The following is a 22,879-nucleotide window of genomic DNA, read 5'->3' as shown; positions in this document are numbered from 1 at the left end:
GCTGGGGGGGGGCTACATAAAATGACATGGCGGGCCACATGTGGCCCACGGGCCTTGAGTTTGACACATGTGATCTAGAGACTAATTGTGCCCAATATCTATTGCATTTGTCAATTGCATCACATTCAGTCAAATGTGATTGATCTGTATCAACTTCTTAATTTTAATGATTAACAAAGTAACTGCAGCTACCAACACTTGAGTGAAGCAAATTAATTACTCTTCATTTTATTTCAAAACTTCAGACTGAAGGAAAGTGATTACAAATACTTGATATATGTTAAAAAATATTCATATTATTAAATAACTTACAGATACGCACTGCTTTGTGTTGGCTTCTAACATAAAATTCTCACAAAATAAAAAGTCAATACTTGAAAAACAAGGAGTTGAATTTGGGAGAACTCAGCTTAAGGATGAGTAGTTACTGAACAGTGCCGTTATGCTTTGCTTACCTGAATGTAGTGGCAGCCTTTACAGTGGCTGTAGTATTAATAGCCCTTTTACTTTTCACATTCTGTCATATGCAGCAAATAATGCCACACACGTTCTGGGTAGTGTTTCTACTGGTGTGGTATATCTGAAAATTTTCACTGACCTTTTCAAAATTCTTCCAGTGGAGTCAGATTTGATGGAGAGAGCGTCTGTGAAAATCTACTGTTAAATTTTGACATTTTCCCTAAGTTTCGTTGCAGTGCTTTTTTTTTTTTTCTTGGTTATATGAAGTTATTTGGATGAAGTTATTTAGAGAACTTCATCACATCCCTTTGCAATTAAGTGCTATTTATTGTAACATGACCAAGAAGTACCCTTTAAATCGACTTAAAGGGTACTGTGTAGGTGAATTTCAGTACCCTTTAAACCCATTTAAAGGGTACTGTGTAGGTGAATTTCAGTACCCTTTAAACCCATTTAAAGGGTACTGTGTAGGTGAATTTCATGGTTCCTTGTGCAGTACACCGCTTTGCTTCTCTTCTCTCAGACCTCTGACTTATGCAGTTCTCTATTTAGAAGGGGGGGAAATGCAGACAACAGCAGAGGGCCAGTGGTTAGCCGGATGAATGTTTTGCTAGCTGTGTGTACTGCTGTGAAGATGATTTTCATCAAGTGTGTGATTGGCTCTGCGAGCTAGCGCGTCAGTATACATTCAGATCCTCTGTAGGACTGAACTTTGGGCTACTTTGGATTTATCAAGAACTGAATGATTCCAGATTTGTCGATTTCAGAAGAGCTGTTGCTGAAGTAGTTGAAGTAAGTTATTTAAAGCATATTTGAAGTTAAAGCCATGGCAACAGATTATCCAGAGTCTTAAATAGGCTGAAAGGGGTGAGAAAGAACTTCAATTTTCCTACCAAATTTAGGGAAAGGAGGCGGGTGGTCAAAGAAAAGACGGTGGGAGGAGGGTTGATTCTGGCCTCTGTCCCCCTTTTTCTCTCACTTGGGCTGTCTCCTTGGTCACACACATGCACAAACACTGACAAGGGCTAAGTCCTGCTGTGACTGCCACCAACATCATGGAGAAAAGCTCCCCTGTTTCTTTGGACATCACAGGGCCTCAGCAGCCCAAACTGGAAACTAGCTTAGAACTGGACTCAACTAGTGAGACTGACCCCAGAGAGCAAAAGGACGATGAGGAAGAGGAGAAAGAAGTACAAAGCTTCACTGGAGAGGATGCAAAAAGGCAAAGCTTGGATCCAGAGTGGGTGGAGGAGAGGTTCAGGATTGACAGGAAGAAGCTGGAAACCATGCTGTATGGTGAGTGAGATAGCTTTCTTGGTTCTCTCATAATCTGCACATCTTCATGTTCTGCCTTAGAAGGAACAGATTGTTCCCTTTGATGCCTATCACAGTCCTCCTCTGCGTTGGCACTTGTTATCTACCTGAACCAGCGTCACCGCCTCCAGCTGCTTGTTGTTGCCATCAGTAACTGCCACGCATTAAACTCCTGTTGCTGTAGCTTTGTGATTTATGACCTGCGTTGGCTTACGCATTCAGAAGCCCCTTCTCACTTTTTATCCTCTCTGACTGAGAAGCGGCGGTAACTGCTCCTGTTAGTTATCGCCTCTTGGCAGCTTCATGACAAATGCCTCCCTCATGTCACTGGGGAAACTCTTTGACTCGCTCACAGCAGCCAGAGATTATGTTTGCTCATGATGGTGCGACTCTTAAAACAATTCGACTCCAATGCCTGTAGCTTGTTTATAACGCGTTTGCAGCTTGGATGGTGTGTGTCCGTTTGAGCCCTGGCCTGGCTATAAGGCATGTTTCTCATGCTTTTCTGTCACATTGCAATTCTCCTTGAATTATATAGCGTCTTCTTTCCACAGTCATTTTTTGCTTCCTAAAACTGGGGGGTGTTTACATCAGGACATGCCACTAATGTGATTTGCTGTCTAAAACCTGATTTATAGTTGTCTTCCTGATGTGCAACTTTCTTGCTCCACCTCACTCTGTTCTCGTCCCATTCCTCAGCTCTGGCCTGCGTAACCCATAGCGATGACAAGGCGAGGGAGGGGGACTGTTTCTAAAGCTCCCCTTGAATCCTGTAAATGTCACCAAGGAGCAATGGCCTTTTAAACTTGGATATATTTCCAGCAACCTCTTGTTTCACTTGCTTGGCAAAGTTTCAACAATGTTGACTTTGTACGCGTGTTATGTTCTAAAAAGTTACTCTGTGAACAGGACAGCAAAACATGGCAACACAAAGCAGTCATGTCCTCACTTTGCTCAGTTTCAGAAGAGACTGCAATTAAAATTGTAAGTGTTTTCATTCATTCAATTTTGGAACTCATATAATGTAACTTTATTGCAGACAGAGTAATATATGTATGTTTAAACTGTCAATTTGAATGGTTTGCAAATACATAAAACACCAAAATCAGTTCCTCAAAAAAAAAAAAAAATATATATATATATATATATATATTTTGAAACCATGTTATGCTATGCACTATCACTGGACATACTGCTTACTTGACTTATGGTTAGCAGGCAGTTATAAACACCCTGTACAATGAGAGGAAGCTACAAAAAGTTAAGTGGAAGGAAGAGTGTGGTAGAATAAAAGGTGAAGGACTTTAAAGCAAAAAAAAAAAATCTCAAGATATTCTCTGCTCTGAATTATTGAAAGAAATAATTTAACAAGTATTTACCAACACTCATCTGCATGCTGTCATGTTAGGTTTGCCTTTCTGACTGAAAACACACGAAAAAGTCATCAAATTGAAATCCTTCTCAATAAATAAAGCCGTTGACAAATCACTCCAAATCTTCTCATAAACACCGACAAGCTTTTACTGCAAATGTCAAATGGTATTGAAATGGTTTATATTTGATGAGGTCTAATTATTTGAGGTTAGAAGGCCTCCTTACAATCACCCTAATCATCACTCCTCCACAGACTCAAGCCAGTACTCTGGCTTAGCCACTCCACAATTTTTAATATTGTTTCCAGACAGCAATAACAAAAACTGCCAGGGGTATGAAAAATGGTAGTTAGAGTTCAGCACAAACAACACAAAAAGCTCATACCCTGATCAGCAGGCATCTTGGAGCGCCTTGCTCCAGGACACATCAACATGCGGCAGGGAAGAAGCTGGTATAGAACCCCCAAGTTTCCAATTCTAGGATAAGTACTCTTCCCACTGAGTCACAGCAACTCAAAGTCTGGAGGCAAAATACGCTGTACCATAAAGAAGCTACATTTCTTTTAAATTTTATTTTTCATTGCATTCACTCAATAATGAATTGAATGAATTTATTATCCCCTCAATTTTGGAAAGTATTTCTTAAAGAAATCCTACAAACTAAAATGCTATGTTGTGTCTTTTGCAGCTCCGGAACAAGGGGGAGAGACAGGAGAAAAGTTTTTCGAGCGAGTGAGTCAGTCTTCTCTGGAAGCTCTTTTATTACTGAACCCATAAAAACACTCACCAGCTCACAGATCACTGAAAATATCTAGTTTCAATATTTGCCCCAAACTCTGCATCCACTCTTTATGCTTTTTAATAGAGGCGATAATTGCACCCTTTCAAATGCAAATGTGCCTTTGTGTTCTCGGAACGGAGCAGTCTTCTGTCTGCGTGACCGTGTGTAGGTGTGTTCCCTCGTTACGCATACAATGAGAGTGTCTGCTTTGCTTCTCGTGTAATCTCTCACAGGTAATGAGAGAAACTAGCACTCAGGTGAAATGGCCATCCAAACTAAAGATTGGAGCCAAGTCAAAGAAAGGTGCCAAAGTCTTTATGCTCTATTCAAACAAGAGATTTCTTTTTCCTGTCACGCTCTTTGCTCCTCCACTCTAATCACTGCTGCACTGTTTTACTGCATTACGTGCAAATTTGTGAGAACAGTTTGTGATTCCCAACCAGACCCCCACGTGAAGGTGGAAGGGAAGAGAACCGACGTTACGGAAGCCAAGAAGAAGATACTGGAAGTGCTGGAAACCAAGGTAACAGCTGTCAACAATGATCTGATCAATGCAGAGATGAGGCACAACATTATGACCACTTGCCTTATAGTGCTGTTTTGCAGCAAAACAGACAGCCATCACTCTTCAGAGGATAGGCTTAACTAAATCTCTGAAGGCGTGCTGTGGTGATTAATAGTGAAATATATCAGATTGATTCAACATAGTACTGTCATCTGTTATAGCACTAATATGCTCCACATTTAGGTAAGTAGTCCGTATCAAAATAAAATCTGCCTGGATAGAGTGACCCAAGTTTTCAATGCCCAAAGCATCACAATGAATTCTTCCCATATTCCCTCTTGGTGCCACGGGTTCCCCAGGTAAAAGAGATACATGCACCCAGTCATCCATGAGATGTAAAAGAAAATTTGATTCATTAGACTTGGCAGCCTTGCTTTATTGCTCCTTGATTTAGTTTTATTGCTCATTTGCTAATTTTGGGATCACAGCACAGCCTCCCGGAGTGATCTGCAGCCATGCAATAAACTGTGGTGCATTGTGCATTTTGACACCTTTCAATCAGAAGGACCATTAACTTCTTCAGTCATTTTAGCCACGGTAGCTTGTCTGTTGGATCAGACCAAATGGTTTTATTCGCTTGATGCCTAATTTATCCCACTCTAGCAGGTGTCACGAGAAAGAGATAATCAGTGATATTTACTTAAATCATCGGAGATCATGACGTTATGCGAGAATGGTGGCAAATGCATTAAAGTTTCTTTGTTTCAAAAGTGAAATTTCCTAACTTTCTGCTTCAAAGTGAGTATGCAGTCCCTGGATTGTGTGAATAACAGGTGAACAAGGTGACTCTGAAGATGGACGTGGCTTTCACAGAGCATTCCCATGTCATTGGGAAAGGAGGTGGGAACATAAAGAGGGTGATGGAAGTCACATGCTGTCACATCCACTTCCCCGACTCCAATCGTCACAACGCTGCAGGAGAGAAGAGCAATCAGGTTTGAAAGACAGCATCTACTGTCCTGTTCAATAAGTCGGAGTATAACTGGAACGCTCATTTATTTCAGTCGACTCACTAAGTACATTATACAGATTAAGTACACATGGACTGATGCTTTCAAACCTTTGCATATTTTAGTTGTGATGTTTTTATGCTTAACATGTTTAATATTACTTTATTATTTTATATACATTATTCATTAATTAACTTTTTTAAATACAAATATGCAGGCTTAATGAAAAGCATGTTGCTTAAGGGTTGAAATTTTCTAAAGCTACTTTTATTCTGACAAAAGACTCATCAGATCAAATAGTTTTACTGATTTATTGACAGCGCTAAGACCCTCCCCTTGGCTCTGATTGGTAGTTTCTGACCGAGCGTGTATGACTACAGATGACAGAAGAAAAACAGGGAGGAGGCAGAAGAGCCTGATTTTTTTTTCACAGATTGTCAGTCACAACATAGCAATATTTTTAGAATATAGTTAAATACTGCTGCTTTAACTATATTCGTCTGAATTGAACTGAATTTAGTTTCGTCTGCTGGTTTTATTTTTTCCAGGTTTCTATCGCTGGCCCCATAGAAGGGGTAGAGGCAGCCAGGAGGAGGATAAGAGTGAGTAGTCAATCTGAGCTGGGACTTTATCTCAGCACTCACTTCTTCCCTGCTGTCAGATGCGTGGATCAATACTGGGATCAATGGGATGACAAGAACAAATAATTCTGCCTATTTGTCAAAATGTCAACCTTTTCTGCAGTCCGTCTTGAGTTTACACCCATCTTTTCTTTGACTTCATCACACTGTAGGACCTTCAGCCTCTCTCTCTGACCTTTGACCTGCCAGTCAGCCTGGTACCCCAGGCTCTGCCAGATGCAGGCTCCCCACTCATCCAACAGGTGGCGCAGACTTTGGGGGTCAGTGTGGGTTTCAGGGCTGTGCTGCCACTGCCTCAAGCCCAGACAGCCTTTTACGGAAGCTCCTGCACGGTTTGGGGACTGCAAGGCAACGCAGCTGCTGTCAAGGTTACTTTCACCTAGACCGCTCAAATATTTTACAAATCTTGTGTCTGTCCATATTGTAATTTTGGCGTACATGTATTGTCGCCTGACAGAAGGCGACGTGCATCCTGATGGAGCTCCTGCTTGGGTCAGAGGCCTCAGGGGGGATCGTGAGCAGCCAGCTGGATGTCACTGCTCAGCAGCATCTCTTCCTGCTGGGACAAAATGGTGCAAACTTTCTAAGTGTTATGCACAAGACCCAGACCCAGATCATCCTACCAGACCTTAGTGCCCCTCAGAGTCCCCCCTCATTGCTCATTCAGGGCAGCCCTGACGGAGTGTGTCTCGCTCGGCAACAGCTCATGGTACACACGCTTTTTGTTGTTTCGGTCGCACGTTGCTTCTGATACTGCCACCAGAAAAGTCGCAGCTGTTTTTGTGTTTCGCTTTTTTTCTATCTGTTACATGCGCACTCATGAAGGATTGCCTGCCAGTGTGTTTGATGTTTGACATTCGGGAAGATGGGGAGGGAGGCCCTTCCAAAGTGGCTCAGATGATCCAAAACCTCGGAGTCTTCATTAGCGTCAAGCCCAAAGCGAAACAGACAGGCAAGGTGAGTGACATCCAAATAAATATGACACCATTACAAATAATAAAATGAAATAATTCAGTTTTTATTTTCTTAGCTCTCAGCTCCATCTGTTTAAATCTTAATTCAGTCTAGGACAAGACTGTTATACTGTGCTCATTTCAAAGAGATATTTATTTGAAATTTATTTCTTTATTTTTTTTATTTTTTGAAAAATCCCATCTGTTTAAATTCAGGTGTAAATTAATTCACCGCATTAAATCCATCTGCTGCAGCGGGCAGAATACTGATGAGGGAAAAATCTGTGTTGATGTATATTTATCAGTCGGTGGTGGTGAAGGGTCTGGAAAGGAACATCTCCTGCATTTATGAAGCCCGCCGTCTGCTCCTAGGACTCGATTCCTCTGAGACTGCGAAGATAACTACAGTGAACCCTGACCTCATGTCACCTGGTGGCAGACTGGCAAACTACTGGCTCGACATGTTGCTGCAGCAGCTTGCTCTCTCTGAACAGGGTATGTTTATGTGAATATGAGTGGATGTCCAGCCATCTGAACTTAGCTTCAGCTGTAAATGATTATAACTTCAGAAACCAGTGGGTTACTCACAGGCACAAAACAGGAAAAAAAAAAAAAAAAAAAAAAAAGTGGTGCCTTGAAGAAGTTTCTTATTGCTTATTTGCGTCCCATTTTACTATTGGCTTGTAAAAAGCAGTGGAAGAAAATATTGAAGTTCACCACAGGTGATTAATAATACTGATTCCAAAATTTAAATTGGAGCTTCAGATTAGCTCTAATTTATAGGGCAGTTTTGCAATTTTTAAGGAATTTTGACGGCATTTTGGTCATTTGGTGTTTCTGGTTGTGGGTGAGTTGGTGGGAGGTTACAAACTGGCTTTGCCAGGTCATCGTTCATGCAAAAACCACCACTGTTCAATCAAATAAGGTCTGCTGCAGAGCTAACTTATGTGACAGAAACAAAATAAAACAACATAAGGAATAAGACACAGATTTAATAAAGAACTGGGACAACCAGTGAAAATGTGAATGACATAGCTGTGTTATCTTGACTTCAAAAACTTGGGTGAAAATGTTGAACAGTATGGATGCATAAATGGATACTGCGATTTGACTACTGTGGACTAATTACAATAACTAAGTTTGATTTAATGACTAAATGAATCTCATTCGGAGAGAAAACATTCTTTCCCAGGAAGTCTGAGGCTGAGTTAATTGAAGTTTTGCACCTGCAAACGTGTCCATCTAGAACAGAAATCCCTCACTAAGGAGTTCTGTGTGCACTGGCACAGCTTGGCCACTCTGAAATAATGCACTATGCATGTTTCTCACCTTCCTGATCAGGCTCTGCACCTGTTCAAACCACAGAGGTGCTGACTGGAACGAAATCCCACCTGTCAGCACCACCAGGCCTCACTTCTCCAACAGACGAGGGCAAGACAGGGCCGAAGGGAACAGAGAGTCGGCAACTGGAAAAGGTGAGTCGCTATTTGTGTTAAAAAAAGACTTCAAGGGTGAAAACTGACCGAAAGGTCTCTACAGAATAAAAAACATATTCTTAACCTTTCCTGTAGATCCTTGAAAGTGAGAATCAGTCTGACCAATCCGAGGAGGAGAGCATTGAGGTTGTGAGGATGTCACCATCTGAGGTGCGCAAAGCAGGAAACAACAACAACATCAGCAGGGTGGGTGTGAATGGTAGGAGGGGGAGTCTCCAAGGTCCAGAAATCAGCAAAACACACAGCCAGGGCAGACGGCACTCCACAGGGCAGGCGCTGACATACAGGTGAGCCCTCAGCAGCAGCACACCAGCATCTATTTCATTTATCCTCAGTGTTTTCATAACCAAGATTTAAAAAGTGGAAATCTAATTAGTATTTTAAAAAAAGTCATAAATGATAGATTATCTGGTCAACCTTGTGAAAATCAAGATGTTTCCAGATGGACGATGACTCATCACTGAAAGGTTTTATTTTACCAAGTGCAGCATGATTAGCATAGGCACACATATTGTAGGTCTGCTTTTCTTCAGCACAGTGGGGATCTGAATGTTTTGGATGGTAGATGGAGGAAAATACTGAACAGTACAGGTGGGAAAGGTTTACTTTATAGCTGGACCTTGACCCTTGACATCCATCTAGATGATTTGTGAAGGCCAAATAGTTTGCCTTCACTAGATTTCCTTTAGGGATTCCAGAGTGAAGGTTGGAAAAAAAACAAAAAAAAACAGTCCAACACTTGAAATTTTTATTTGCAAAAAAACAAAAAACAAACAAAAAAAAAACCTTGTATCATCTTCCTTCCACTTCACAACTTTGTATTGGTCAATCACAAAGAGTCCCAGTCAGTTCCTTTCAGGTTCCATACCACTTGAACCTCTTGACAAAGCAGTATGAATGCCTGTGCAATACACACAAATGATCAACCATCAGATGTTCCATGAATTTTCACTCATGTCTGTGCATGTGTGTGTGTGTGCGCATGTGCGTGTGTCCTGAACGTGTCAGGTTGGTGAACGCAGAGACAGAGCGAGGGTGGAGTGAGCGAAGGAACAGCCTGAGGAGAGATGCTCCTCGGGCTCCAAATGTTCACGCTGACTCATCTAAGGCTGGGGTGAGGAAAAGCAGAAACTGCAGCCTTTTTTCAACATCAACAAGTCATGAGTAACACTCTGTGGACCAACAATCAAATCCCCCTTAGCCCTGTGGCACAGAAGATGAAAGAGAAGAGACTTCTTATGCCTACAGACGTTGATGAGATAAACTGAAAAAAGCAGGAACACGCTGCTATGCCGTTTGTTGGTCTTCACATTCTTGATCAGCTTGGAATTTGATTTGAGAATTGATTTTCGTGTTTGTTTCCTTCCACTCCTGTTTGTAATCTCTCTCAAATGTTACAGTGCAGTAAGCTAACAAGTGTACTGCCACAGCAGCAGGAAGTTTCATGCCAGTGCTTATTTCTCCAGCAAATTAGGTTCCTGCTGTCTATCCTCAGCAAGCAAAGAGGAAAAATCAATTTCATGGATTATTTACCTATTTTATTTGCCGTTTGTGCTTTGTAGGATTATGACTATGAGAAGAAGAAACTGATGGCAACAAGAGGTTTGTGCTTTCAAACTATTTTTACTTTGATTTTGCAGAAATATTTTTGCAGCTAGACAGTTTTAATATTTGGCGTACAGTTAAAAAGATTGTGCCGGCGACATATAAGTGAGAAGGAACTTTTGAGATCTAAAAATAAGGCAAAATTATTTGGAAATTCAGCAGTTCATATTAGCGATGAGCACAATTAGTGTAGAATGTTTTGCAGTTTGATGGAAGAGTTACAATTAAAAGATATCAACAGCAGAAGACTTGTCCATCCAGCCATATGTGAGCCAGAAAACGGTACCACACACTATGAATGAACACATAAACAAGGCCTCAATGAGTAAGCTAATGCTAGCTCCAAGTCATTAAATGTATTTGGATCTTGTGTTCCCCAAGACAAAAATGCCAAAAACAATGGCAAACTGTTTATGTGTTAAAACTATTCAAAACATTCAGTATGATAAATGTCCTCAATGAGCTAAAAGCTAGCACACAGTAGCAGAAAACACCATACTGCTATCAAAACAATGGCTAAGACATCATCACAACACTCAATAAATTTATGTCTAAAATAAAATGTGTTATTTGTAGCTCACCACTTAGCTGTGTCTGTCATTTCCATAGACAGAATTGGCCTCTCAATCAGATTAAAGTCTTTCAAGAAATTCGTTTTGGTACTGGCTAGTTGCTGAAACACTCATCCATGAAAGGGCTTCGTGCAAACAAAGAGGGCTTTTCCATCTAATGTGGGTACAACTCTAAGAAAAATAAAATTTAACCAGGCATTTTGAAGAGGTTCTGATGTTGGGGAGCACTAAATTACACTTGTCTGCACTCCTGAGACTCCAAGTGCACAACAAAATATATTTAACGGCTAAATGTGTGGATTTTGTGATATGCCCTCTATAATATAAACTTGTTTCATCGTATGGTTTGATGCACAAATATTGTTCTGTGCATTGTTTTGAATTATATATTATGATTAGGGAAGAAAACAGTATTTATTTAGTTCATTTCAGAACGTAATGGAAGTAACATACCGATATTCTAAGCAGAGGGAGTGATTTCATAGAGGAAGTTCATTTCAGAGTTGCTTACTGCCAGGACAACTGATATAGAGGACCTGTTTATAGGCTGCAGTGCCAGAGTTATAATAGAGAGGTATTGGCACTCCTGCTTAATTCACACGAGCTGGATACACAACACAGACACCACACACATGGACCCAATCATGCTAGCATATACACACATCCATATATACCAGTAAGGAGATGCATTGCCCCATCCGTCATGCTGAAGGAGAGATCCAGACGCGATCTGCAGCCAAATGGTACCAATTCCCTCTGTGTTGTTTTATGGGAATATGAATTAGCAGTTTGAATGGGCCATCTGCCTCACAGTCATTAGGAACATCCATGCTGGTGTATGAATGGGGCATTTAGTCACACTGATGCGAGTGTGCACATACAAATACTGTTCCAACGGTTATAATCATGTTCATCTTTCACTTTGTGTGAAGTGATGATGCAATTTCTGAACCAGATTCACATGTGGAAGAAACCCACTGTTTGTCACAGGCAATTTTGGCAGAAACTAAAAGGGCTGAATTTAGTTAATTTTGAAAAGAATATATTTTTTCATAGTAAATATGTATATTTATAATATTAATTAGTATTATTTCTCTACAGCAGCAGTTTTCTTCAAATGTTGCATTCAATTCTCCTATTAACATTGCAATATTTTAAATTCATCATACGATAAGCTACATCTGGAGACAAGCAGTAAATTAGCATAGGTCTGCTTTGTTTCGTCTTTGACTTAGTGGCCTTAATTTTCCTTCCTGCATTTTGTGTTGTGTTGGGTTAACAGCCATGCAGAGGAAACCTGTGGTCACGGAGGTTCGGACACCCACAGACACCTGGAGTGGGCTCGGATTTTCCAAGTCTATGCCAGCTGAAGCTATCAAGGACCTCCGTAGCATCAGCCGACGCAGCTACAAATCTTACCTGAGTCCTAACACCAATCAGCAGCAGGTGCAAAAAGAGATAGAAGCTAACTTTATATGAATGCAAATATATCATTAAAAAGATATACTGGCAAATGCTTATATTTGTGGTAATGCTGGTCAATAATGGATCTTAATTTTAGACCTTATCAACCAAGTTCCCACAAGTCCGTATCATAATACTACTATAAGATCTGTAAGGCTGTATCATAATTCTTCCAGAGAAGGACTAATGAATGGCAAATCCATATCTTAATACAGGCACTACAGCAAAAACAAAACATAAAAATATCACCAAATGTTGTATGTACAGTAGTCATGACAGTTTAGCTCATCATTCAGCTTTTCTACTCTGAAAGAGCAGTATGTTATGCTTCACACTAACTGGCTGCTTTCTTAGTGCCTGTATGTTAATTTCCATCCATATAGTCCATGCAAAAATACAAATCCAGCATGAAAAGCATTTTTTTTTATGGCTGTTTAATAAAAAGTGAAGTTTATATCACTTAAAGTTAAGTAACACAGATAAAACCAGCTTGGTGTACTATCAGGAAATGTTGCTGATTTAGTTACTGTTTTTTGCCTGTGCGGTAACACTTTATTTGAAGGGGCGGGGGGATGAATAAGGCTGTCATGACACTTTCATAAACATGACATAACACCTGTCATGAACATGAATAAGTCTTCATGAATGAAGAAATCATTACTGATATAAATTTGTTATAAAAGTATTACTGATTGCACTTTAAAAATTAGGTAACTTTATGTTATTAAAGGTAAAGTTTAAACAGTAATGATTTATTGGTTAATGTCAAGTTGTCATAACAAAGACATTTTGAATAATGTCAACTTTGTATTAAACGCTATATAATTTATCGAATGACGCTTTATGACAGTCATAAATATTCATGAAGGCTTATTGATGTTCCTGACATGTGTTATGTCATGTTTATGAAAGTGTCATGACAGTCTTATTCACCCCCCTTCAAGTAAAGTGTTACCGCCTGTGCTCCAGAGGTAGTTTTCTTTGCTAGTTTCACTCCACTGCAGCCTCCATTGTTGCCATCGCCCTGTAACAGTGTGAAGCATTTATCTCTCAGCGTGAGTAAGCTCTGCCAGTTTGGATGCTCAATTACGTGGAATCTGATATCATCACAGCCAGCTCAGCATTTTATTTCCAACCTGTTTACCTGACTTGTTTTACCTAATCTTCCTGGGATTGTTTTACGTTACAGATGCCAGCTCTTTATGGGCGCCCAGTTTCTAGCAAGGAGGAGGCATCCTTACTTGAAATAATAACAATGAAGCCTACATACATTTCTAAACTACTAATGAGGACTTTACATATGCTCCTTATGGAAACCAACCAATTGAAATGATCTGTACCAGTTATTTTATATCCCACCAGAATTACTAAGGAACATTAAACATTAGTTGGCACTTATTTCTATATGTGAATCAAATGTGTGCAATAAATCTGTTTTTAAAGTTAATCATAGTTGTATGTTATTTTTTAAAATAAAGCAAGAAAAAAAATAAACAGGATTATACAATTTTTCAAAATGATTAAAACATTGGATTGGATGCAGCCTTTTGATTGAGTTGAACATTGAACTTGTTCGGTAACATTTTCTGTGACAGGCCAGCCAATGAGAGCTGACTGCTTTTAAACTGGATCCGTTGCCATTTTTGAAAATTCTGTCTGGTTTGTGAAAATTCACCACCATTTGATCTGTAAATTGAAAACAAAAAGGGCAGAAACAGGAGGCACGTCCCGTTAATGTCAATGTTTCTTTTCATAGTCTTGGGCTACCGAGAAGGGGAAAATGTGCCTTGGTAGCGACTCTGAGAACTGGAGGGACAGACGCGGATCCGCGTCCCAGATCGTCTCCTCGTCTTCCCCCTCTTCCTCGTCTCCATCCTCCCCCTCCACGCCTCCACCTGGCTTCCCTTCCTTTTCTGTGTTTTCATCCTCACTCAACAGATGCAGAAGTGACAAGTCATGTAAGTTACACTTGCTTTTAAAGTTCAGGCAAATTCTGCTGGCTCTTAAACTCCACTTTTGACATCTAGGCGAAAACTCTGCTGGCGGATGTTTCTTCGAAGGCGCATACTCTGCGAGGAGGGAGTCAACCTGCAGTCAGCGAAGCCCCTCCCCCCTCGTGACGGATGACTTACCTGAGCTGCTCAGCGAACTTGGGCTAATCAAATACATCGACCTGTTTGAACAACAGGAGGTAAGGCACATGCAGAGAGTTACAACGAGAATCGCATTTCACACTGAGCTCATTAGCACTTACAACACAGCTCGCTGGTCGAGAGGTTCTGCAGAGAGTGACAGAGACGCGCACACTCATTATTGACCTCTGGCTTAAACCTTATGAATTTTCAACGACCATCATGATCTAAGCTTCTGTTATTCACACAGATTGACTACCAGACATTTCTCACGCTGTCTGATGAGGACCTGAAAGAAATAGGGATCTCCACTTTTGGAGCCAGACGTAAGATGATGTTAGCTATCTCAGGTAGGGAACTGCTGGAGCTGGCAGTTAACAGATGCTTCTCTTTGGTTCATTTTTGAGAAAGTTTTGTTTCCTCTCCCAGATCTGAACAAGAGCAAAACGAGTCTGTCGGACGCACAACCAGTGAAGCCCGGCTACCTGGAAGGCGGCGCGAGTGGTAGACTTCCACGCATCTTGGATCTGGATGTTGCAGTTCACAGTAACCGCTGGTGAGAGGAAGCGCCGAGTGGATCTGAGCTTTTAAATACATCGCAATGTAGCCAGAGGAAAAAATGTCCTCACTGCTGTTCATTTACAAGAAACTGAGAAGCGAGACACATCCTGTACACATTTACATCCAGTGTAAACATATATGTCAAGAACAATATTCCAAAGCTTCAAAAGCAGGGACTTCACAAAAGCCTTTTGTATGTTTGGGGTGTTATTTTTACCCATTTTTTGTGTGCGGCTGCAAATTGATATTTCCAAAAGGAAATTATGTTAGTGATTAGGAAAATCCTTGAGTTAAAGCTTATGAGTCAATGCAATGCATGTTTTACTGAAGCATATCCATACAAAAAAACTATTGCATATTAAAGGCAAAGTTTAGCTTCATTTATTTGTTTGGCATTCATGTTAAATAATGAGCGTTTTGAGGGGGCTTAGAAGTGAAAGCATGCCACTAGAGGGCAGTGGTGTCCCGCTGTCTTAATGTTTGTGCTGTATGAAAAATTATGGATTTGTTTTTTCACATTGGTATCAGCTTTACAATCCCAGGTGGATAAGGTGTTAATTTTAAAATGTACTTCGGCAACAATGAGAACAAAAACAGGCGGGAAAAAAAACAAACAAAAAAAATCTGAAACCTCAGTTACTCCAAGTTCAGCTGATTTAATTTTAATTTATCATTAGTTATTTATCAACATACTACTGGACCCACGTTTGCTCTTATAAAACTTGTGTAATTTGCAAATTTTATTACTTTTTCTTGGATTTTTATGGACCCTCTGCTTGCAGGCACAAGGAGGTCTTGGCCTGCTCGGATGCTTCACAGGCTGGCTGGTTCAGTGGCAGCCAAGCATGAAACACAGAGAGAGAGAGAGAGAGTGACAGGAAGTGTTGGGCTGTGACAGATTAGGTAGAGATGATCCCTACTTATTACAATGTCTCTGCCAATTACATAGGCAGGCTTTAAAGCACCGATCCACAAATCTGGTCCTTGGGCTCTAGAGAACTGCTGGATTTTTATCCTGCCGGATAGTTAATTGCGTTCCCCTGAGGTCACAGGTCTAAATCAGTCTGTGATCGCACAGCTAGAATGAAAACTACCAAGGGGAAAAAAATGAGCAGTGCTTTGAACCCCAACAAGTGAGCCACTTGGACATTTCACTTGAGAAGTGGCAATCTGGGAACGTGACAAGGCTGCATGGTGGAAATGCAAAGCATCGCCCCTGAGCAGAAGAGTCGCAGCTTCTCTTCGGTTTTACTCAGGTCAGGTTTGTTACTCAAAAAAAAGAACATATTTCATGTTTTTTTTAGGTTATGTGATCTTTCCAGACATTTTTTTTTCCTTTGGTAGGAGAAGGTTACATAACATAAATTTTCACACAGCCTAAATGTGCCATAACTTTCACACATTTTTGTCTACATAAAGTTTTCTTAAAGGGTCTAAAAGTTTGAAACACACTGAACTATTATTTTACACACAACAATGTGTTCTGCATAATATATAAAAAAAGAATATTATAAATGATACGTCTAATAAAGATGTAGATGCTCATTTGGGTGAAACAATAAAGGATAGATTCCCAAAGGACCCAAATGTAGGACAACTTTGGGTGAGATTCATTAAACTGAAAAGAGTGGACTTCTCCTTAGCTACCAAAACGGTATTATCTATTCAAAACACTTTCTCTCACCAGGTAATTAGACAAATCTGGTGCATAGTCTCCACTTCAAGGGAAAGAGCAAGAAGTTGAGAGTCAGAGCATACCCCAAAGTTCATGCACTGGTCTTGAGAGAAGTTTTGAGCAGATCGACATCCGTACCATTTAGACGACTGCTTTCAGACGTGAGGAACCGTAATGTTTTAGAGGTCTTAATTTATGCCACAATCTAATGGTAATCAGGAGAAGAAGAAATAGATTTTTTTTTAAGGTAAACCTTTGCTTTTTTCATAAAGAAAATCTGTCAGTGTCTGTTGCTTTGTTCTTCCTTTGAGTAAACTTTGTGAGAACCCATCAATGCTTTGAGTGACTGTCATTGTCACTTTAATAGCTGTAAGGAGGATGTAAAAGCTCAAGGCTCATTGATTAACCCCTTAAAGCCATAGAAACCACTGATGTTTGTTATATCTTCTTGGAAATTTCTGAATGACTTGTTGCTTCGTAGCTCAAACAGCTACAAACAAGGGAAATGATGGCTGTAGGTTGGAGATGACCTTTGTGAGAATTGAAGGTATTTATAGCTTCCCTCTCATATGTAAGTGTAGCTGAGTGTTGATGTTCATGGAACAACGTGACTGAAACCGTAGGTCTCGACTTCTTTCTCTTCAAGGGACATATTGCCAACAAAGTTATCACATGAGCTCATATTCAAGCTAAAGACTTCACAATAATTGGTTTTGTTTGTCGTGGCTGAAGGAGGTTGATATCCGATATCCTTTTTTAGGCTTCGACTGAATGCCTGACAACCTTGTTTAGATTTTTAAAAAATGTTACAAATACCTGAATATCAGACAGAAATAATTATACCTGGGTTATAACTGAGCTACAAGCCCATCATGATTAAGTGGAAATGTTTAAAAAAATAATAATTCTAGACTTTGTCCTCCTTAAAGTGCAAATCTACTTAAAAGAACAATAACTAATAAAGGAATTAGACCAACTCCCATTAAAACTAACAGCACTGTCAAAGCATCACCTGTCTCCATAGGTTTTGGGATTGTGTGGAGGATCCACCCAGCATGTGGTGCCATTTGTGGACAATAACGAAGGAGCTAATAGAGAAATGAAACAGAGCAACGAAGCACCCTGAGGATGAAACAAAACCACATATTCCCCTCACTGTGATGAAGATGGAACTCACTCCAGGAAAGTGAGGAGAGCAGGAAGAGAAAATAGAAACTGTAATAAGAGCGTGAGAATGAATGTGTGTGTCAGAGTATGTGTGAGAACAACAGGAGGAATATGAACACTGCGACAGATGTGTTGCCGAAACAAATTAGATACCAAATAATCAAAAAAAGGTGATTGTAGGAGTGTAGAATATGTGAATGTCATCAAATTACTTCTTGCTGTAACAATTTTTTACTGAAACCAATGACTTCAGGATGTAGATTCTAGCAGCTACAGGGTTTTTAATTAAAATGAAATTTTATGTTACAAATGTATGGACAGAAATCTACTTTTAAATGAAAGAAGAATAAAATGCTCGTCTAAAGCAATGTCCTGAAGTAGTGACTTGAGGACATTGCAACTTAAGTTAACAATAAATTTACACAAACAGAAACAAAGATTGCTGCTTTTTGTCATAATTTGAGAAACTAACAAAAATGTAGCTGCAGCACTGGAAAATATGAATACAGCTCGAGATAGTAATCTTTATTTCTGTTCTTGTAATTGTTCACCATCTGTTTATCGATTTTGGACATGATGCAACCATTTATGAAAGTAAATAGTACAGTGACTGTGTTTAGTAGTTTTCAATATGGATAAGTTGTTAATGATGTTAACTAGCTGAAGACCTATTGATTTAATAGAATAAACCTTTATGCAGCCAGGTGGATATTTAAGACCAAGGATTTCCCGACTCAATCAAATTCTAAACCCAAAGTTTTAGCTTTGGGTCCCCAACAAGGTTTTAGGAAATTGTCCCAAACTAAACTCAATCAGTGATACTACTGTTGTTAGACTATTGTCTTTGATAACTTTTGTGACACTCCTTGCAGGACCTATGTGCATGGCTTGCAAAAAAAAAAAAAAAAAAAGTTCTATGAAAAGTCTAAGTGTTGGTGAAAAAACAAATAAATTGGCACATTATCAATATAAAAATGTCAAGTGTCTAAAGAAAATTTTAGTGAGTTTTGTATGTAATCAGTTAAAAGCTATAAGGTCTGAATTTGTCTGCAGCCTCAGCAGCAAAAGTATTAATATTTGGGGAAAAAAGCCTGACTTTAAATCTGGATCTATTTGTGTGGACTCTGAGATTTCCCAGTGGCTTCACAGCGTTTTCTCCGCTTCCTCCCAGAATCTCAAAAATTTTATATTTTTACTTTTTCCATCACATGGTTAGTTTCACTTTTTCCTTCAAGTATATAAGGAGATCAAACCAAACAGCTGACGAGAATCTTAATTGGAAAGTTCTACTAAGTTGATAAACAAACAGCTATATATTCACGAAGTCTGGAGTCACAAGCGGAATAGGTAAGGTCACTGAGTTGATGCACCCTTTGTGCATCGACTATGTGAAGCAAATTACTAATTCAGTCTGGCAGTGTCTGCCGAGGACTGCTGACTCAGCCTTTCCGTGCCAAAAGATTCAGTTGTCCTTTTAGCCTCCGATTGTTGGTATGATGTTTTCTTCAAAGTGCTGAGCATGGCGTTTTCGGTGCAGCGAGGTCAGCTGTCCCATTAGCCAATGACATTACAAAAACACTCATTAAGCCTCCATGTTCTTTTTGGTCGCTGCCGACTTTGTCATTCTCCTCTGTCAAAGAGGCGCGTGATAAGAGTGTTTTATTTCGCTACCATTTATCTCTGGCTCTAAAAGGGGGATGCTGCTTTCTCAAGGCTAGAAAAGGTCAGAGCTGATAGAGGGCTTTGATTGTTCGACTGCAGAGAAATCCAGGCATTAGAAAAAGGAAAAGGGACAAGAAAGGGGGAATTTGTGTGAATGTTTTTGTGGTTTTAAAGTGAGCCGGGGGACGTGTTTTTAATTCGTGATTTTCTCATGACTTTGGACATAGCATACGAGCCAAGATGTTGAAAAGAAGAGACATGTGGACATTGACACGTTAGGTTCAAAAGACACTCAAGGTGTCACTTTACTTAAATTTTAAAATAAATAAAAATTTACGCAGTTGATTTCAATTCACTGAACATATCCAATGTTGGGAGGCAGAGCGGACTCTTGTCTCCGCTGGATGTCATATGTCCTCCCAGCTCAGGAGCAGCTACCTCATCCAGTGTCCATGCACAGTCAAAAGGCCTCAGCAGACCTACGGACCACTTAGCAAAATACGGGCCGGCCGAGGCATGCAGATTTGCACTCCTCGCCCGCTATCTCTCTGCAATACAATTTTCTACCTCCTGAGATTGGGAGAAGAACTGAAAGGACACTAGACAGCATCAACATAGCAACAGCAACATATTGTAGCAGCCAAAATAGGCATCACTTTCAGTTTGAGATGCATAGAGCTGGACCTGGCCAGGTAAATCTCTCTTTTACAGGTACAAGATGAGAAACATGCAACAACAACAACAATACATCATTAATCTCATTGTTTCCTGGGCTCTCCGAACACAAAAAAAAAAAAAAAAAAAAATTACAATCCTCCAAAAAATTAACAGAGGAGTGGAGCGGGTTGGTACCGGTGGGGCATCTTGGAGCTTTAAACTGTGGCAGCAATTTGCAGAAAACACCGGAGGGAGCCCAGCGGTGGAACACAGAACACAAAAATGAGTTGAGAACAAACAACAGGGAAAAGAATCCACAATCAAGCCTTCCTGGAGGAAACATATTTACATCCAATATATCAGCTAATGTGCCCGGGCTTACAGACTTTCCAGAGACACCGATACTCACATCAATAGGAGAGAAAGAGGATGGGAACAGAGCAAAAGACAAAAAAAAAGTATCTATAGTTGAAGGGTTTACAAATTGGAGGGCTTTTTTTAGGAGGAGTAAAAGCAAGGATGTGGACGGAATTGGGCAAATTTCTAACAGGATCTTGACAGTTTTGTTTAAAACGTTTTAAATTCTGTTTTTTATTTATCTGAGAAATGAGTGGAGTTTGAGGAATAAAAAGTTTGAAAGAGGTTCAGTGAAGAGAAGGATTGGATAAAATGCAGGGATTACAAGAGCAGGTTCAGAGTCAAATGATGGGCCGCTGACAAGGCAGCCAGAGGAGGAGATGTTGGAATGGCTTCAGATCTGTGCTGAGTTAACAGAGTTCTCTGGTCAGCTGATGGCAAAGGTAAAATGACGTAGTGGAGCTACCAGATATAACCAGTTTCATCGTCCTTGTCCTCATCCTCGTCTTCGTCGTCCTCGATAGTTCCGCGGGGGTGGATCCGGCCCCGCCTTTTCTTCTGCCTGCTACGTTCACTGTGTGATGGCTCCTCCTCCTGGTCATCGAGAAGAATGACGGCACCGCCGCTACCAAAGTCCCCTGATGTCTCTGGGTCCTCATCTGTGAAGAGATTCCCAATAAACAAAGACGAGTACAAGTCAAGAACAACTACATGGCAGATTCAAAAAGTAAGTCACATTTTAGTTCTTTATATTTTGCTTAGAAGAAGACCAGAGTTTCTTGTAATATTTTAAAATAGTCTTCATCGATGGTTCCTCAGGCTTACGTAATGTATTTAAACGCTTTTCTTTGGACTGGTTTTTCTTTCATTTTCCACTACTTGGTGAGCTGTAGACTAGCCAGATTTTCTAAAGAATATTTAAAAGTTAAATTATTTCATAAGGGGTGTCATACTTCAAGTATTTATTATATATATTCATGTACTGTACGTACAGTGCTTGGAGACAGAACTCACAACATAACCTTTGATCCTAGGTTGTATCAAAACTTTCTGAGAAACTGAATTTTGTCTTCATTGGCTGTAAACTTAATAAAATTAACAAATACAATGATGTGTATCACTGATACACATCACTTTTCTGGATTAAATTACCTCAATAAATCTACTTTTCCGTGATCTCATTACAAACAGCAGTAGTTCTTCGGAAATCTCCTTGGTTTTGTGGAAAAATAGTTTTATCTTTGTTTGACCTCTGAAGAAAATTGTATCTAAAAATAACTTTTTAGATACAACTGAAGAAATGGGAAGAAATTATTGCATATTTGAAACAGTCTGCTAGCTGAAAAATGATTAAATATCAAACTGGTTATTTCCTAAGATGTGCTATGTGCAGACAAAACTTTGGTTCAATAATTGGGTAGTTAAACTTGTTTTGCCTGAATGATTCAGAAATCAGATTTAAAGAGTATTGAATTAAAAAAAAAACGCTTTAACTAAAAATGGTCCAAAACTGAAATGAATAAGCAGCAGAAATTTAAATTAGAAAGGAGCTTCAGAAAGCCTTGAGAACCACTGATCCAGAGCACATTAAATGTCTGGCTTCTTAGAAGCAAAAAAAAAAAAAAATATATATATATATATATATTAACTGAGAGATGACTGTAGTTTTGCACAGTATGTCATTTCCCACTGATGTTCCAAAATTAGGTTCCTCACAGGTTGGGATGTACAGGCGCACACTCCCATTGTTTCCACCTCATCATTTCTTGTATTTAAGCCAAATGAGTGGAGAGCTGCGAGACTTGCTGTATGCATTGGGGAATGGGAGAACTCCAAAGCTGCAATAGCCTGAAGCCATTCAGGCTGAGTCTGATGAGCTTGTTACACCACAGACAAAAGGAGTTCTGTTGTCTGTGTTTGTCTATGTGTGCATCTGTGTGTGTTCTGTGACTGGATAAACACCTTATCAATATTGGAAGCTGCAATTACTGGCTTAATCTAGGCTGGCATTCGACTGAGCTGTAATGTGTTCTTCTGAGTCCACCGTTTGATTGGTAATCGCTATGTCTGCCTGAATTTTTGCTTGCTAATTCTTCTTTTTTTTTTACACAGTAAAATCACTCTGGAATTGATTTATACCAAAGTGTGTTTTTTTTTTTTAACTGCTTTTTTTGAGTCCCTGCTGCTGGCATGAAAAGTGTGGTTTTAAAATGTAAAAACATTTTCCTATTTATATTTCAGTCTCATTACTCTCCTCCACAAAGTGTGACTCCGTTGCTGTTCCTAAATCACATTTCTAAGACTTTCTTTTTCACATTGCTATCCCCTGTGAGTGACAAATATTTCTATTTGACTTGCAAGATGAAAGTGGGAAAAGATTTAAGAAGTAGATGAAATGGGACATCGCAGAAACTGTGCGAGTGGCTCTAGAGGAACGGCCGATATGACAACTGAAGTCTAGACAGAGGTGAGAAATAAGTACAGAGTGAGAGTCT

At 39.8% G+C, this 22,879-nt stretch overlaps 2 protein-coding genes across 5 annotated transcripts in view; one reads left to right on the top strand and one right to left on the bottom strand.

Moving 5' to 3' along the window:
- The first annotated feature begins 1,123 nt into the window (after window positions 1–1,123).
- bicc2 (bicaudal C homolog 2) lies at window positions 1,124–20,332 on the top strand. Of its 3 annotated transcripts, none has more exons than XM_015058913.1 (20): window positions 1,126–1,755; window positions 3,835–3,878; window positions 4,161–4,230; window positions 4,371–4,450; window positions 5,266–5,427; window positions 5,991–6,044; window positions 6,236–6,451; window positions 6,541–6,792; window positions 6,909–7,040; window positions 7,342–7,531; window positions 8,378–8,511; window positions 8,608–8,819; window positions 9,541–9,646; window positions 10,095–10,134; window positions 11,992–12,155; window positions 13,930–14,131; window positions 14,201–14,364; window positions 14,556–14,655; window positions 14,735–14,861; window positions 17,566–20,332. In XM_015058913.1, the coding sequence occupies exons 1-20, from the start codon at window positions 1,515–1,517 to the stop codon at window positions 17,642–17,644; spliced, it is 2,769 nt and encodes a 922-aa protein (XP_014914399.1). In that variant the 5' UTR covers window positions 1,126–1,514; the 3' UTR covers window positions 17,645–20,332. The 3 variants fall into 3 exon arrangements, with proteins under 3 accessions (XP_014914401.1, XP_014914399.1, XP_014914400.1); XM_015058914.1 differs by lacking the exon at window positions 17,566–20,332 and adding an exon at window positions 15,649–15,964 and having other exon boundaries at window positions 1,127–1,755; XM_015058915.1 differs by lacking the exons at window positions 3,835–3,878; window positions 4,161–4,230 and having other exon boundaries at window positions 1,124–1,755.
- The window catches only part of spock1 (SPARC (osteonectin), cwcv and kazal like domains proteoglycan 1), a 116,282-nt gene continuing 113,050 nt past the window's right edge, over window positions 19,648–22,879 (bottom strand). For both annotated transcript variants that reach the window (XM_015058917.1, XM_015058916.1), the window contains one exon: window positions 19,648–21,043. In XM_015058917.1, coding sequence (XP_014914403.1) covers window positions 20,847–21,043 — 197 coding nt within the window. In that variant the 3' untranslated portion in view covers window positions 19,648–20,846. The remainder of the gene's footprint in view (window positions 21,044–22,879) is intronic.

This window comes from Poecilia latipinna, unplaced genomic scaffold, assembly GCF_001443285.1.
Source record: "Poecilia latipinna isolate Pla-1442-1.1 unplaced genomic scaffold, P_latipinna-1.0 Scaffold1584, whole genome shotgun sequence".
Lineage (NCBI taxonomy): Eukaryota > Metazoa > Chordata > Actinopteri > Cyprinodontiformes > Poeciliidae > Poecilia > Poecilia latipinna.
Note: the sequence above shows the minus strand (reverse complement) of the source record. Positions and strands in the feature narration are given on the sequence as shown.